The 17,453-nt window shown below is 42.6% G+C and overlaps 1 protein-coding gene across 5 annotated transcripts in view; it reads left to right on the top strand.

Annotated features, from left to right (window-relative positions):
* Positions 1 to 17,453, top strand: part of stambpl1 (STAM binding protein-like 1) — a 50,144-nt gene that overhangs the window by 11,799 nt on the left and 20,892 nt on the right. For 4 of the 5 annotated variants that reach the window (XM_048551196.2, XM_048551193.2, XM_048551195.2 and 1 more), the window contains exons 2-6: positions 2,741 to 2,833; positions 5,785 to 5,999; positions 6,532 to 6,607; positions 10,367 to 10,462; positions 15,716 to 16,073. In XM_048551196.2, the coding sequence (XP_048407153.1) occupies positions 2,741 to 2,833; positions 5,785 to 5,999; positions 6,532 to 6,607; positions 10,367 to 10,462; positions 15,716 to 16,073 (838 nt within the window). Of the gene's footprint in view, positions 1 to 2,740; positions 2,834 to 5,764; positions 6,000 to 6,531; positions 6,608 to 10,366; positions 10,463 to 15,715; positions 16,074 to 17,453 lie in introns of those variants that run through there. The other variant, XM_048551197.2, reaches the window with a different exon arrangement.

Below are 17,453 nucleotides of genomic sequence, written 5' to 3'. Positions count from 1 at the left end.
GATGACAGGGAGGTCAAGTGGCAGACACCTTTGATGTTCGGTGTGGGAGCCTGCAAAGTAGCCAACGTGATCATTGAGTTCATGTGCATTGTTTCCTAAGCATTATATTTTGCTTTGAAATGTATAATTATATTGTCACAGGGCCATGCAGGTTATTTACACAACACAGCACACTGTTTACATGTAGCACATAGCTTGGCAAAGGCTGCTAGGCTGTGCATGGCTTTTCAATGATCCAGGTAGCTCATTTTCATGTTCATGTTTACCCATTCGGGGAGGTGGGGCCAAAGATTATGGGTGCATTACTGTAATAGTTACATAATGTCTATCTCCCTCCCAACATAATCCTTCTCTTTCTCTCTTCCCCTCCCCCGCTATCAAGGCATCCAACCATCTGCTCCTTTGAGTTAATATGTATAATGTGTTTAAATCGCCAGTTTTTATTTGTGTATTTTATATTATTCAGCACATCTGCACCACTAAATCCCACATTGACAGATCAGTATGTGCAATCCTGTTGTAATCCTGTCAATTGGTTAATGATATATGGGCTTTATAAAACAGCTTGACATGTTACCATATAAGAAATTACAAGGGTGAAAGGCACAGCCTGGGATGTTAATTCGAGTTGATAAGTGAGTGGTTGAGTCAGAAGAGGCAAAGTTTTTAAAGGAGCAGCAACTCTGTGGAAAGTGCAACTCCTGTTATTTTTTGTATCTGTAATAACTGTCATATGTCTGACATACTTCCTGTTAACATTTTGCAAATTAAATTTGCATGTTACATTTACAGAGGAACTGGTACTTTTGAACTTTATCATGCTGAATAGACATTATTCGTCCTGGTGAAGGTGCTGCACTGCCGCCTGGTAGTGGGAGGGTAAAGTTACAATTTATAAGATATATGTGAGTAGATTTTATTATAGATGTTTGCTAATCAGCCTATAGCATGCCTGTGGAGCAGGTGGGGATTGAATGAAGGCCTTCCAGGCTCAGAGGTAGGGACACTACCATTGCACCACAAGCGCCCTTTAAATTTATTATATGTGTTATACATATATACATTTTATACTTTGGGATAGCATGGTGTCTCAGTGGTTAGCACTGATCCATCACAGTGTCAGGATTCACCCTTGGGTGACTGTCTGTGTGGAGTTTGCACATTCTTCCCTTGTTTGTGTGGGTTTCCTCCGGGTGCTTCGGTTTCCTCCCACAGCCCAAAGATGTGCAGGTTAGGTGGATTGGCCATGGGAAGTACAAGGTTATAGGGATAGGGTAGGTCTGGGTGAGAAGCTGTTTGAGGGTCACTGCGGATGCAGTGGGCTGAGTGGCCTGTTTCCACACTGTAGGGATTTTATGTGGACATTTGGACAGGCGTTCATGATGATTTGGAGCAAATGATACTGACAAAACTGCAAGTAATGAAAACTGAAATAACTATGGATGCTGTAAATCAGGAATAAAAATAGAAGTTGGTGGAAAAGCTCAGCAGGTCTAACAGGATCTGTGAAGAAAACTATCAGAGTTAACGTTTCAGGTCCGGTGACCCTTCCTCAGATGCTGCCAGACCTGCTGAGCTTTTCCACCAACTTCTGTTTTTGCCCAAGCAATGAAATTTGTGGAAGGAAAAGAAACAGTGGGGTTGTAGAATATGTGGCTAAAGTCGTTAAATTACAACAAGGAAGAGGAATCTGTGGGAATATTAGGAGGATCAGCACAATACACTGTACTATTTTGAGGGCTACAAGTGGCAAATGTGATCTTGGGATATAGAATTAAAATCACAAAGTAATAATTAAGCTGAACAAAACTTTGGCTCACTTCCATCATTTTAAGTGCTGCTGCCAGAATAGATGCACTGACCTTAGAGGGAATACAAAGGTCTTTTAATTGGGAAATCTATAGCCTGTTTAAAGTAGAAGGTATTAACAATTTCAAGTAGGTATTGTGGCAATTTTTAGTCTGGGAGGACTTCTGAATGGATGAGGAACAAAGTGCATGAGGAAATTTGGCATGGGCCCAGTAATTCTTTACAGGCCCTACAGAATCTTGGTTCTTCAGATCATTTGGGATATGTGGGTACAGATTGGTAAAATACATCTGGTTGTACAGTATTGGCCAACATGCTGCCCATAACTTCAATGTGTTAGAGAATCAAAGAGGAATTTCCTGAAGTTGGTGTGATACTTTTCTTCTTTAATTGTTTTCTGCCTAGAAATCATCCCAGTGGTTGAGTAATGTGCAAAATCTAATATTTAATGTGATTAAGTGGATAAGCTTTATGGCTCTGTCATGTCTTTGTGTATGTTTCTATTTTACACATGATTAGCTACAAAAGCTATTTATTGACATTGTCATAAGGATGACATAGTGTGTGCATAAAGTATGAACAAATGGGATTTATTAATTTAGTTGTAGTTTTACTCATCAGAATACAGCATGAATGCATTTAGTGGAAATTTACTTCTGATGTACCAATGTCAATTTGAAAATTTCTAAACTTCTGATGATGAGTGTTTTCAGTCCTTGTCACTCCCCGTGGAGCCTACATTCTCTTTCCTGCTGGTATGCACTCACTTGTGTTGTATAACTAACTGAATGCTGCAAATGGAACAACAATTAATGTACATTGTTCATTGGTGACATTATTTAGAACAGTTCTGTAATTCTGGTTGTGCAATAGAGAGCTGGTGTTTGATGAAGAATCTTTATAACATGTACTTTTCCCTCCCCCTCAATAGGTGAGATCAGGAATGGATACATTTGGTGGAAACCCCAAAGCTAATTCCTATCCCAATATGGAATTTGAACAGCCGTTTACATTCGCCACTCTGGTACTACCCAATTTATTGTTAATGATATAGTGGTCAGTTGTGATTATTAAGTTGTTTAAACACATACCTCTTATTTTAATAGATGTCATATTACTAGTTTGGATCCCTGTCAATATGTGCTATTGTAATATAGACTAAGTCTTTCTGTATCTCCTTTACTTTATGATCACTTTAACCACCATTTTGCAAACTGTGTAGCTCAAATGTTTTCCTGTATTTCTTTCTTTGACATTCCTTCCCCACAATAATAATGTGTAATGATGGGATTATACTAGAGTGGAGAAGCTGAACCAAGTCATTTGGGACTTTTGATGTAGGGAATGCTTTATTAGCTTGGAAAGAAGCTACATAAATGCAAGATGATGTTGCTGATATGTGTTGCAGGCCACATGTGAGTCATTCCAGGTTATATGTAATAAACCTGTAAAGCTACAGAATTTAAATATTCACCTTCACTCCTGAATTCATAGAGCCATCAGTTTTGTAACATTCATGTTCAGGGATCCGTTTTTCAATCATCTTCACCAGTCTTCAGAGGGTCGGTGTGGACTCGATGGGCTGAATGGCCTGCTCTACACTGTAGGGATCGCATGATTCTAAGTCTGACCTGCAAAGTTGTCTAGAAATGTTCTGCTATTATGTCAATAGTCAGCCACTCTGCAGTTAAAGTTTTACCACATTAAAATATGCTAGAGTTTTCAAGAAGGGTGGTGGGAGTGAACATGAATTAGCTTGGAGTTTAGATTTAAGGCAAGTTCTGTGTGGTGAGAGAGGGAAGTGGGGGGGGTGTCGGGAAGAATGCTGTTGTGAGGTTAGGAAAGCTGGAAGAAGAGGTTTTACCGAACGTCTTGCTGAACTTAACTGCAGCATGACTGTAAATTTATTTCCTCTGTGTTCCCACTTAGAGGCATTGCGGTCAGCCTGTGGTCTCTCGGGCAGAAGTCTGCTCCGTAGGACCAAAGCTTGTGTGTATGCAGGTGTGGATAGAGTTAAGAGAGACCAATAGTTTCCAATATAACAGGTGGGGAGGGCAGGGGAACATTGGGGACGAGTAATTGTGGTGGTGAGCACAGGTCCACTGGTTGTTTGGAGGTGTTGGTGGTCCAGTTGGTTGGGCGAAGGGTCCCGTAAAGAGGTGGCCCGATTGATGCTGGTCAGAAGATGCGCACTCACTGGCACTTACGAGGGGATGGGGAATAAACCACTTATTAGTGTCGCTTGGTGGGGGTGGGGTTTGACAAGTAACTTGATGAACTGTGAGGAAGTACTGCGCCTCCTGGTTCACAATTGGTGCTATGAAAACACATACTTTGTGGATTCATTCCTCCCCTGGCCGCCTTTTCGCAAGCGTAGGTGGCACGGTGGCTCAGTGGTTAGCACTGATGCCTCACAGTTCCAGTGACCTGGATTTGATTCCACCCTCAACTGTCTGTGTAGAGTTTGCACATTCTCCCTGTGTCTATGTGGGTTTACTCCAGGTGCTCTGGTTTCCTTCCACCGTCCAAAAATGTGCAGGTTAGGGTGGATTGGCCAAGCTAAATTGCTCAGTGTCCAGGGATGAGCAGGCTAGGTGGGTTAGCAACGGGAAATGCAGGGTTACAGGAATAGGGTATGGGGTTAGGTCTAAATGAGATGATCTTCAGAGAGTCAGTGTGGACTAGATGGGCTGAATGGCCTGCTTCTACACTGTAGGGACTCTATGATTCTACGGCCAACTAGATTGACAGTTTAAATGAAGGCCTCATTATAACGTTTATACTTAAATGACAAAAATCTGTATCCTGTGAGTGATTTGGTCAGTAATTCACCTGTGTCCTACTTCCCATTTTAATTGAAAATGGGCCCAGTTGCAAGCTGATGTCCAACTTCCCTTGGTTAGGTATTTATGTGGCCACGGGATAACCTGGCTAGATTAGGACAAAGTTAGGCTTATCAATTTCGGTGGATAAACAGAATTAGCGCCTCAGTGACCTGATGGGCAAGATTAAATGTCTAGCTAAAGTTATTAAACATGGTATCTTTCCAAATACGAGCCACTGGAATGTGGTGGGTGCATTTTTCAAATTGAATGGATATTGAAGTTAGACTGAAGGAGTAGGGACTGTTCTCCTTGAGAGCAGGCCGAGACGAGATTTTGATCGAGGGTTTTCAAAATCATGAGTAGGCTGGACAGACTAAATAGGAAGAAGCCATCTCTCCTTGTAACAGAAAAAAAGAATGAGAAGGCACAGATTCAAATTGATGTGCACAGCAATAAGATGGTGGTTGGGAATGCAATGGAATGCTTTGCTTGGTAACGTGGAGGAATCAGGTTCAGTTGGAACATTCCGAGGACATTTGCCGATGATTTGAGCAGAAATATATGCAATGATATGGAGAAAAGGCAGGCGATTGCCTCTAGGTGATAGAACTATGCACTGTAGGCTGAATGGCCTCATCTGTGCCATAACAGTTCTGTGATTCATTGGTTCTAATTGACATGACAGTCGGTGAGGATGGAATTGACAGGACTGTAATTGCAGAAACTGCTGAATTATCAGCTGATAGTCAGTAGAAGCCCAGAAAAATGATCTGAAGGTGTAAGAGGGCAACAGTTGTCTAATCCCAATAAGAAGTTACTGGAGGAAAGAAAAAGATTGATGTACAGAATTAATGTAAAATACCCTTTAAATAGTTTAAATGAAATATATGAATATTAATTAAAATGCAATTCTTGATTAAAATATCGACATTTAATATACGAGATATTTTGAGCCTGGGACTTCTAAAACAATATCTTTCTTCTACAATTCCATCATTGACTTACTAAAGTGACACCAAAGACAATGGCCTTAGTTTTATTTTTATGGATTTCAGAGAGAATTGAGGTGTTTTCTAGGTCACTTAAGACATGTGACATGTTGAGGTCATTTCTAGCTTTTTTTTAATAAGGGGAACTTGTGATTTCACAGAAGAAGCTGGCTACTCCCAGTCACACGGATGTCACTTTGTCACCACAAGAGCGAGTGAGGGTCCTCACCAAAATGGGCTGCAACATTGAAATCAATGAGTTCATTACTCCCCGCCGCTATTTCAGATCCGGAGTCGAGATGGTCCAAATGGCAGCTGTTTACCTGGAAGAAGGAAATCTTGAAAATGCTTTTGTCCTTTACAACAAGTTTATAACGTAAGGAACATTTCTCTCATGAATTTGGTGCTAATTTTCAAGAGAGTTTATGAGCTAGCTGATTGCACAGTAGTACGCTGGCTTGGCGGTTTGCATTGCTGCCTTACTGCGCCGGGGACCTGGGTTCAGTTCCACCCTCGGGCCACTGTCTGTGTGGAGTTTGCACATTCTCCCGACGTCTGCTTGGGTTTCTTCCCACAGTCCAGAGATGTGTGGGTTGGGTGTATTGGCCGTGCTAAATTGTTCAGTGTCCAAGGGTGTATAGGCTAGTTGGGTTAGCCTTGGTACATCTGAGGTTAAAGGATAGGATGGGGGTCTGGATTTGGATTGATGTTCTTTGGAGGGTCTGTGCTGACTTGCTGTGCGAATGGCCTCTTTCTCCACTGTAAGGATTCTATGATTGTACAAGAGTAGAGAGGAAATAACAAAAGGAAGAGAGTAAATTTATTTATGACTATATTTTAATGCATAAGAAAAGCAAAAATCTACTTCAAACTGATGGTCATAATGGTGTACAAACTCATTTTTGCAGTTTATTTGTAGAGAAATTACCAAAGCATCGTGATTACCGAACATGTACTATACCAGAAAAGCAGGATATTCTGAAAGTAAGTGTAATGTTTTATGCATTATATTGTCAGACACCAAAATGTTCATGCATCATGTGTTGGAGATGGAAGAGCTTTGAAGATGGTGGGCGGGACCCGAGTCCAGAATTCCAACCCCATCCCTGTTCCTGGCAAGTTTTGCCCCTGCAAGGATAAGGGTATCAACCATGACTATGCATTCACCACTTTCCAGCACCATAGTGGGCTAGGCATTTCAGATCCTCAGAACTTTGGTGGAGTTTTGATGGTTTTCCAGGAGAGGTGGCTCATGCTCACCAGCGGAGCTATGCTCCATGGTGGACCCGAATCTGGGATCAGGAACGTGAAGAACTTGCTCCTTTCACTTACTCATAAAGCTGTCAATTAAGCATAGCCAATGAATGTCTCATTAAATAAACCTTTAGTTCTATCTAAATAAACATGCAGGCATTAGAAAACTGTTTATATATCGATCAAGTTATTAAAAAGTAATAAAACTGTCAATCAAGCAAAGCTAGCAATATTCTTTGCAGCTGTGTATTCAGCCCCTTATAGGTCTTAATGCACCAGTCATTCTTGCAGTTTGATTCAGAACTCAGAATGAGACCAGCTGCATTAACAGAAGCAGGCTGATGGCCAGGCATCAGTTTTGCCAGGTTATTGCATTTGATTGACAGCTTTATTACCTTTTAATAACTTGACCAATATTGAAAGAGTTTTCTGATGCCAGGTCATTGCATTATGAATGTTAAGCTGAGCTCAAGGAATGATGAAGGCATCAAATTCTGTGGGGGCTGTTTGCAGAGTTGTAGTATCAGGAAGATTCCTAACTCCTGCTATCTGTCTTGATGAAAATTCAGCCCAAAGTGTTTGCAGTAATGTTAGCAATTTATAAATTTCATCTCTTTTCACCTCCAGTAACTTATCTTCTACTAATTGTTGCAGAAGGAGATGATCACTATAATGTTAATTGCCATGTGGTTGTTTATCTTTTACTAACAAACATCCTTCAACAGAAGTTTTAGACTTCACATAACATCCATTTGTTTTAGGGCAGAACAGTGGCTCAGTGGTTAGCCTCACGGCACTAGGGACCCAGGTTTGATTCCAACCTTGGGCATCTGTCTGTGTGGAATTTGCATATCTCCCTGTGTCTGCATGGGTGTGCTCTGGTTTCCTCCCACAGTCCAAAGATGTGTAGGTTAGGTGAATTGGCCATGCTAAATTGCCCATAGTGCCCAGAGATTTATAGGCTAGTTGGGTTAACTAGGGGAAGTGCAGGGTGACAAGGATGGGAGGGGTGTTAGGAAGCTTTCTCAGGGGTCATTGCAGACTCGATGGACTGAATGGCCTGCTTACACGCTGTAGGGATTCTACGACTTTTGTCCATGTTCCATTCGATCTATGTTATTTCACTGATTTCTCATCACCATCCGTCCCTTTCCAAAAGTCTGCTGGGCAGGGCACAGCAGGTTGATTCAGCTGCTTTATGAATGTCATTGAGGTGACTCAGCAGAATGTCAGAGCTAAAGTCAGGAAGCAAACCTAGCCATTCTGGTTGGGGGCAATTCAGTGGTGTAATACTGGAATTATATGAGCACAATTTCCAGTACTGTAACTTCAACGGCTTTGAACACATGGATTTCAAGCTCTTGTCATGAATTTGAGCGCAATGTCTATCCCAAAATTCCAGTGCATTACTGAGGAAGGCCTCCCCTGCCCAATGTAGGAGATCCCTTGCCCCTGCTTAAAAACGCCAGGGAGTTAACTCTGGTGTCCAAGCTGATAATTGTCTTTCAGTTCATACCTGTAACACTTTATCTGGTCATTTCTCTGCAGAGAGAATCATGAGGTGCGGACGGGCAGTTAAGTCGACTCACCCCCCACACCATTAGGGGAGGTGTGGGATCAAAGATCCTGGCACCATATTTAAAACAGGCCTCGTATAGTCATTTGAGGGACCTTGCGGCACATGGAACAGCAGCTATGCTTCCTAAATTGCAACAGTGACTACAGTCGAATAGCACTCCATTGGGTATAAAGTATGTTAGTATACATTCTGAGGTTTTAGTTGGTTCTATAGAAGTGTGAGTCTTCCTTTGTTAGAAAATCACTGGTGATGCAAAATTTGCATATGATCCCTTTTCCCTTAATTAAGTGATTCAGTTCTAATTGTTGGACCCAGTAGGAATGCTGTATTTGTATACCATAGCCTCAAGTAGCTCGTGAGCCTGATTTTTTTAATGTTACTCTGTCAGTAAGCAGTGATTTTGTGATTGTGAGATATATATCTCTCCTCACATGTCGCCTCACATCAGAGTTTACTTTCGAAAGAAAAGTTTAAGTCACTAATACGTCCGTACAGTCAGGGCAGAATCTTCAGCCCCACACATGAATTATACAGTGGAAGGTGTGGAAGTGAGTGTCACTTTGTCACTTAGGAGGCCTAGCTTTGCTTGCTCGATCACCCCCGTTTTCAGCTCCTTCTACCTATATCCCGAAGGAGCAGAGAGAATCATGAGGTGGGGACGGGCAGTTAAGTCAACTCACCCCCACACCATTAGGGGAGGTGTGGGGTCAAAGATCCTGGCACCATATTTAACAGGCATCAAACAGACAGCGTGCCCAGAGCATCACTTCAGTTCTTGGAGTGGGCACCTACAGCTGTACGTTCCAGTCCTTTTCATCCCGTCCCTGGTCGGTCCCCATTCCCTTCGTCCGGTCAGTCCACCTCCCATTTCTTAGCAACTGGAGTAGGCCATGCAGCCCTTTGAGCCTGTTCTGCCATTCGTTGAGATCACGGCTGATCTGCGGCCTAACTCCATGTACCTGCCTTGGGCCAATATGTCTTAATACCCTTCCTCCATAAAAAAAATCATCTATCTCAAATTTAAATTTAACAGTTGACTTTGCATCCACTGCTGTTTGTGAAAGAGAATTCCAAATATCCACTATACATTGTTTTCTAACATCTCCGCTCAATGACCTGGCCTTAATTCTTGGTCTTTGCCCTGATTCTAGAATCTACAGCCAATGTAAGTGGTTTATCTTTATCTACCCTGTCTTTATATCCTGAAATCCTCAATTAGATCACTTCTTAGCCTTTTAAATTCTGGACAATAATAGCCTTAATTGTTTAATCTCTCCTCACAACTTAACCCCTGAAGTCCAGGTATCATCCTTGTAAACTTGTGTTGATCTCCCTCCTGTGCCGATACATCGCTCCTAAGGTGTAGTGCCCAGATCTGCTCACAGTACTCTCAGTAGGGTCGAAGCAGGTTTTTGTATAACTGCAGTATAACGTCTGCATCTCTGTATTCCATCCTTTAATATGTGAAGGCCAGCATTCCATTTGCCTTCTTGACTGTTTTCTGATCTGTCTGTGGCGTTTTGAAGAGCTTTGCATCTGAACCTGCAAATCTAGTTGGACATTCATTGTAGTTAACATTATGCTGTCTGAAAAGTTACTCTGATCTATCCTGAAATAGATAACCTCACACTAGCTTATATTAAAATCCATCTGCTATAGCTCTGACTGTTCACCTAATCTTTCAATCAAATCAGCATAATCTCTATATTTATTGGCAGTGTAGGACCATGCTGATTGGCTTTCGACAGAATGAGCCACAACTGGTAACGAGTGGAAATTGTCCTTGTTGGATAAGCGACATCATTGACCAATCGAGCTGACCTGGTTTATGTTTGTCGCTCTGTGATGAAGGATTACATTATTTTAAACAGTTTTACTATATTGTCAATTAATTTCTCTTTTAACTCAAGAAATTGAAAGAAGTTGCATTTCCAAGAGCAGATGACTTGAAGACACAGCTTATTGCCAAATATAGTGCAGAATACCAAGAATATCTGTCTTCCCAGGTAATGTTAATGACTTTATTTTCTTTTGTGCCAAGTGTATTTATTTGTTTATTAGCAGGCTTCCCTATTTTACCACGTCAATTAAAATTAGATACCATCTCTTAAAGTAACTGTGGTCCCAATTTCTGTTTCTGGGTCAGCTGTGCAGATGCAGGAAAATTCCTGGCTGTGTGAACCTGCCTGTTCAAAATGGCTGCGTGAACTTTGGTGCGATGGGTTTGGCCTGGGTGGGACGTTGGGGGTGAGTGACCCAGGAAATCCTGAAGAGGATGCCTGGTGCGGATGTGGGCTAAGCAAAAAGCCAAGCTAAAGGCTGCAATGCAGTGTTCAACATTACAGAGTTTAATCCACTGACTGTTTTGCCCTCGCTCCGCGTGCCCACTCCTAATTCTGCCTTATAATGCTTTGTACCCACCCTCAAGCCGCCCCCCCCCCCCCCCCCCAACTCTCCATGCCAACCTTTACCCTTGTAGCCCTAGGTCCTTCCCCCACCCTTCATTGCAACTTTGCACCTGTACCCACCCCTGGCCCTTTATAGCTTCTTTACGACCTAGTGCCAACTCATTCCAACTCTTCCCCTCCATGTACCACCCTTTAATCTCAGGTTACCCTGTCACTAATTATAAAGGGCATCTTAATTGGTTGATTTTGATTTTGCCTACATAGGTTCTAAATTGAGAAGAGTTGAGTTTTACATTAATTCTGTCTACTGCTCCAGCCTGTAGGCATAGGGATCGGGGTAATATACTGGTATGGATGGAGAATTGGTTAGCAGACATGAAACAGAGCACACATTTAAATGGGTCATTCTTGGAGTGGAAGGCAGTGACTAGTGGGGTACCACAGGGATCATTGCTTGAGCCTACCTTTTCAGAATGTATATGGATGAGGGAATCAAACATAATGTTTCCAAGTTTACTGATAACACACAACTAAGTGGGTGGTGAGGTTGCGGAGGATGTAAAGAGGCTTTGAGGCAATTGTGACAAGTTGAGTGAGTGGGCAAATGGATGGTAGATTCAGTGTAACGTGGATACATGTGACATTATTCACTGCAGCAGGGAAAAGAAAATGGGACTGTATTAACTGGTCATAGATTGAGAGATGGTGATTCTTAAAGGGATCTCGGTGTCCTTCTAAACCAGTCACTGAAAGTAAGCATGCTGGTGTAACAAGTCAGAAAGGCAAATAATTATATTGACCTTCATCGCAAAAGGATTTGAGTGCAGGAACAAAGAAGAGTTACTATAGCTGCACGGTGTCTTGATGAAAACATACACCTGATGTATCATGGATAATGGGAACTGCAGATGCTGGAGAATCCAAGATAACAAAGTGTGAAGCTGGATAAACACAGCAGGCCAAGCAGCATCTCAGGAGCACAAAAGCTGACGTTTCAGGCCTAGACCCTTCAGCAGAGTGGGGATGGGGAGTGGGTTATGGAATAGAGGGAGAGAGGGGGAGGCGGACCGAAGATGGAGAGAAGAGAAGATAGGTGGAGAGGAGAGTATAGGTAGGGAGGGGATAGGTCAGTCCAGGGAAGACGGACAGGTCGAGGAGGTGAGATGAGGTTAGTAGGTAGGAAATGGAGGTGTGGCTTGATGTGGGAGGAGGGGATAGGTGAGAGGAAGAACAGATTAGGGAGGCGGGGACAAGCTGGACTGGTTTTGGGATGCAGTTGGGGAAGGGACGAGCTGGGCTGGTTTTGGGATGCAGTGGGGGAAGGGGAGATTTTGAAGCTGGTGAAATCCAGGTTGATACCATTGGGCTGCAGGGTTCCCAAGCAGAATATGAGTTGCTGTTCTTGCAGCCTTCGGGTGGCATCATTGTGGCACTGCAGGAGGCCCATGATGGACATGTCGTCTGAGGAATGGGAGGGGGAGTTAAAATGGGTCGCGACTGGGAGGTATGAAGTATCATGTCAGTTTTAGTTTCCTTGGGTTAAAAAAGGATGCACTTAAAACATAGAGCGTGGAATAGTAAAAGTCAGGAACAGGCCATTCGGCCCACAATACTGTGTTGAATATGACTCCAAATTAGACTAATCACTTTTGCCTGCCCTTGGACCATATCCATCCCTCCATTCCTTGCATATTCATGCGCATATCTAAAAGTCCCTTAAACACCCCTATTGTATCTGCCTCTGCCATCACCACCCCTGGCAGCGTGTTCCAGTCACCTACCACTCCGTGTTTACAAAAAACTTGCTCCTCCCATCTCTTTTGATTTTACCCCTCTCGCCTTGAAATGCATGCTTGACATTGAGTGAGTGCAGCTAAGGGTCACTAGACTGATTCCTGAGATGGCAGATTGTCATATGAGGAGAGATTGGGTTGACTGGAGTTTGGAAGACTGAGAGGTGGGTCTCGTCGAAATGTACAATATTTTGACAGAGCTGGAAAGATTGGATACCTGGTTTATGTTGCTGTTGGGAGAGAGCAGTCTAGAACGCTGTTCAACATCAGAGAATACAGGGTAGACCATTTAGGACTGAGATGTGGAGAAATTTCTTCACTTGGCAAATGAACCTGTGGAATTCTCTACTGCAGTAAATTCTATGGAGGCTGAATCATTGAATATGTTTAATAACTAAGATAGATTCCTACAAACTAAAGATGTCAGGTGGTAGTGTGGTGTTTAGAAAGAGGATTACCTACGACCATATTGAATGGTGAAGCAGGCTCAATGATCTGATTGGCCTTCTCCAGGTCCTGTTTTTCTCTCTTTTTAACATTTCGCATTTCGAGCCCTGATATTGATGAAACCCGATAGGTTGCCAGGAGCTGTCACATGATGTGTGTTTTTGCTGGATTGGTCATTTGGCAGACAGAGAACGCACTCTGCATCCAATGAGGAATGGCAGGCAGGCTCTGGAAGCTCACAGCCTTTTTCAAGGCCCTCCATTTCAATGCAATCTCTTTGTAACTCTTGAAAAAGATGATTGAAAGTAAGGCCTAGAGTCGGTCATTCAGCCCAACGAGACCGTTCCATCATTCATCAGCTCGAAACAAAATCTGAAATGAAAAATGGCCGTGGTTGCTGGCCACCATTGTGTAGGGGAAGATCCATAGTGGGAAGCTCATCTCATAAAATCTAATGTATGCTGTGTGTTGCTTGTTGGCCTGTTCAGATTACATCATAGGCTGAATCTGTAGGCCTCACGAGTTTGGGTGGTGACATCATCCTATTGCTCACCAGCTGAGGCATTCTGCTGCTGGCTCTTACGGCGAATTTCTCCTAATCAACAATTAACCCTCAATCAACGCTTAAAACAAATTATCTGGCCCTTTATTTTCTTGCTGTTCTCGAATCCTCGCTGTGTAGAAATGGGCTGTAAGTGCGTAGCTCTGAAGCTGTGAAAGGTCCTCCAGGAGATTACGAATGTTTGACTTGTGAGCTCTCGTACTTATGAATGTGATCCCATAATGAGCTGCTCGGCCTACTCTGATCATTCAGCTCTGCATCTTGTTATCCCATACCAGGGTGCAGTTTTAAAGATTCAACATATGAACATTTGCTGTACTTCTGAATGGCTATATTGTCTTGTTGTGCATTGTGATTCCACTTGCATACAACTTGACTTGTGAAGGAACTCAGGAACGCAACCCACTCGCACCCTGGGGACTGCCTGTACACAAAAACAAGTCTTTTCGTATTACCTTTAGGATGCTGTGATCAAAAACAGCGGACAGCCAGGCTTATAATGCCTTGGTACTGATTTATTCTCTAAGTGACATTTGACCACTGCTCCCTGCTGGAAGCGCAGCCTGGCCAATTTGCTCTTCAATTAATTAATGGTCAGTTATTAACATAATCAAGGTCAAAATATCCACATATCCAAAGAAAATTGCCTCTAAAAACTGCAACAAATATACTTGCATTTGGATTCATTCTAGGGCGCTTGAAAAGAATTGTATGCTTGATTCATCCTCCCCTCCCAGTGAATTTACTTTTCTGTAAGTGCACATTTATCCTGCAGTATGCATTCCTAGACCACAGAAACCACTCTGGTATTACATGCAGAGGGTATTCACTATGATTGACCAGCCAAATTTGAAACTTACTTGGCGAAAAGAAACTGAAAGTGTAGTGAACCATTGTAATTTTTAGGCACTTAGTAAGACCACCAAACAAGCTCCAATCCTAGTGCAGGGAGGCTCAGAGCTTCCAGAGTGACAGTGCCAATGAGCTTGAATTTGGTGCTCCTGGCAGTGATCAGAAACTGGGTAAAGGTATCCTTAACCTATTTTATGTGATATCCTCACAGGAAGCAGACTGTCACTCCACCTGTCTGAACTGGATTTGATAGACCATTTTCTAACTTATCTCCATGTGACAGACAATAGCAGAACCGAACCGTCTGACCTTGCTATTGCTCTGTACCTATGCATCCACAAATGTCTAACCAGCGTAATGATCAGCAACAAGATTCCTGGATTATTTCTCCCCTGCATTAGCCCAGGGCCACTGAGCCCTCTTGAATCCTAATGAGGCCGCTGAGTTTCAATTTGTGACCTGAATAACTGACATTAGCAAACTCTGACCAGAAACTGTGTCTTAATAAATCATCGAATGGTGCCTTAATCCAGTAGACTATCATGTCTCAAGAGTTTAAATACCTGTCAGCAGCCCAGATGAAGAGGCTTTTCCAATCTAATGCTAGTTGATGACTTAATTCATCTTTCTGACCAGTGTCAAGTACAATTCAGTACCACCTTGTATTCTGGCCCCAATATCACTTGAAAGGTGAAACCCTACGCTGAAATATTTCCTCTAACCTTTCTAAAAATAGTGATTGGAAGAGCATGCACATTAATTTTGGTGCCAAATTATCCACATTAGGCTCGTAAGTAAAATATTGGACTGTTTCTGGCTGTTTTCTGAAGCTTAAAGGAGCACAGTGCAGTGTACTGTTACTCAGACTTTCAATTCTATTCTGTTTTGAGGTGTGTTAGGTAAAAGTCCAGTATTCACTCTGCTATTTTTGTGACAATTACATTTAAAGCACATATTTCTTTTTGAAAGCATCATTGACTACATACAGTTGGAGAGTACACAAATCTGTGCAGATGGTAAGCTATGTTAATTAAATTTCTCCTATCAGAAGATGAAATAATCAAGAGTACCTTTTATATTTGCAATTGTTTAATAGATGATAGTAAAGAGTTAACTATAAATGCAGTTCTTCATTCTGCTGGACTGTTCTGTCACTTCTTTATTTTAAAGGAACAAATGCTTGTTTGATTTTCACAGAGCAAAGCCAAAGACAGTGATTCCGAAAGGCAGCAACATAACAAATTGATTGAAGAAGAAAAATTACGTGTGGCCAGGATTCGGCAGCAGCAATTGGAAGTGCAACAGTTTCATTTCTTTGAAGAGCAGCTGAAGAGACAGGATTTTCAGAAGGAGAGACAGAAAGAGCTGAAGCTGAGAATGTCGGAACAGAGCGATGGGGGAAGGTTAACCTGCACTGCAGCAGCATGTGAACAGAACGAGCCTCCTGCGTCTGTATGGCAAGCAGTGAATGCTTCCAGCCACGTGTCAAGTGATGCCCAGCCAGGATGGTGTCCTCCAGTGGACAGGTCCCTAAAACCACAGAGCTCCTCTGCTCGTAAGTATTTAGCAGATAAGAAGAAGACGGGACCAGGTTGTTAATTGTTAATTGTTATTAGGTTGTTAATCACCTTGAATCTGTCTAATGTTCCATGATCATGGTGCCAAACCCTTTCCCCATGCTCCAGTCTGCAGTCCCAAACCCTTTCTCCCCCTGCTCCAGATTGCAGTCCCAAACCCTTTCTCCCCCTGCTCCAGATTGCAGTCCCAAACCCTTTCCCCCTGCTCCAGACCCACTCACCACCTGCATCCTCCACCCCTCACCCGCCACTGGAAATAGCGCCTCCACCCATTCTACCCATGGCACCCTATGCACTCTATCCACTACCAGCTTGGGATTCTAGCCTCTGTAATATTACCCTGTGCCCACAGTATTCTACTTACCTGGCACCTACCTCTTGGCACCTTTTCGCACTTGACATCTTACTCGACATCTGACCTGTATCCATTTGTCATCCTATGTCAGCAGCTGTCAAATGACTGACCGTCATTGTTGACTGTTCACTGTCCAAACTCAGCAGCACATTGCTGTGTAAATTGGCAGGGCGTCTCAGTTCCCCTGGGTTGTGTTGTGGAGAGCAGTTTGTCTGCTTCCCATCGTTCTCCGTGACAGGAGAATTGCCAGAATGAAAGCACGCACTCTGCGTGAGATTGCAACTGTGTGGAATAACCAATCAGTTAGTTTCTCTTGAACAGGTCAATGCTGGCTCTCATTAATTAAGTCATGCCTTTCCAAATGAAAACTTATTTTTTCACTGATAATAGTTTCTAAAATCTTCTGTGATGCTAAGTCTCAGACTGATTTGTTTGCTGTTTTGCAGTACATTCTTCTTTCATTTCTTGAAGAATACATTAGCAATCCTCCAGTCTATTGGCACTACCCAGCATCCACAGAGAACTGATTAATATAACTACGTCTCTGCTATTTCTATTCTTTGCTTCATTTAGAAACCTAGCATGCAGACCATCTGGACCCAACTTATCGACTTTCAGCTTCGTAAGGTTTCATTATCTATTAGCTTCCTGACCATTTCTTCTCTCTCCACTTAGTGTAAGCTTTAAATTATCTGCCACTTTGGTGAGATGAGCTACTGTAGTCATGTTGATTGAGGGATAAGTATCACACTAGGGAAAGATTTCCTGCTTTCCTTTTGAAGCACAGTCACATGGGGTGTACTATTGTCCTTTCGGGGGCACATATCAGGACCCTTAGTTTGTTGTTCTCTTGCAAGAATATCAACTGAAATATCAGTCTAGTTTACGTACTTAAGTATTTGGAGTGAGACTTGAGTTCATAAATTTCTGACTCCAAGTGAGAGTGCTACCAAGCAGCCAAACTAACACTGGTGAAAATTAGTTCGAATTTTAAAAAAGTACA

This window comes from Stegostoma tigrinum, chromosome 20 (assembly GCF_030684315.1).
Source record: "Stegostoma tigrinum isolate sSteTig4 chromosome 20, sSteTig4.hap1, whole genome shotgun sequence".
NCBI lineage: Eukaryota > Metazoa > Chordata > Chondrichthyes > Orectolobiformes > Stegostomatidae > Stegostoma > Stegostoma tigrinum.
The sequence above is the reverse complement of the archived record's forward strand: the minus strand, read 5'-3'. Positions and strand labels throughout refer to the sequence as shown.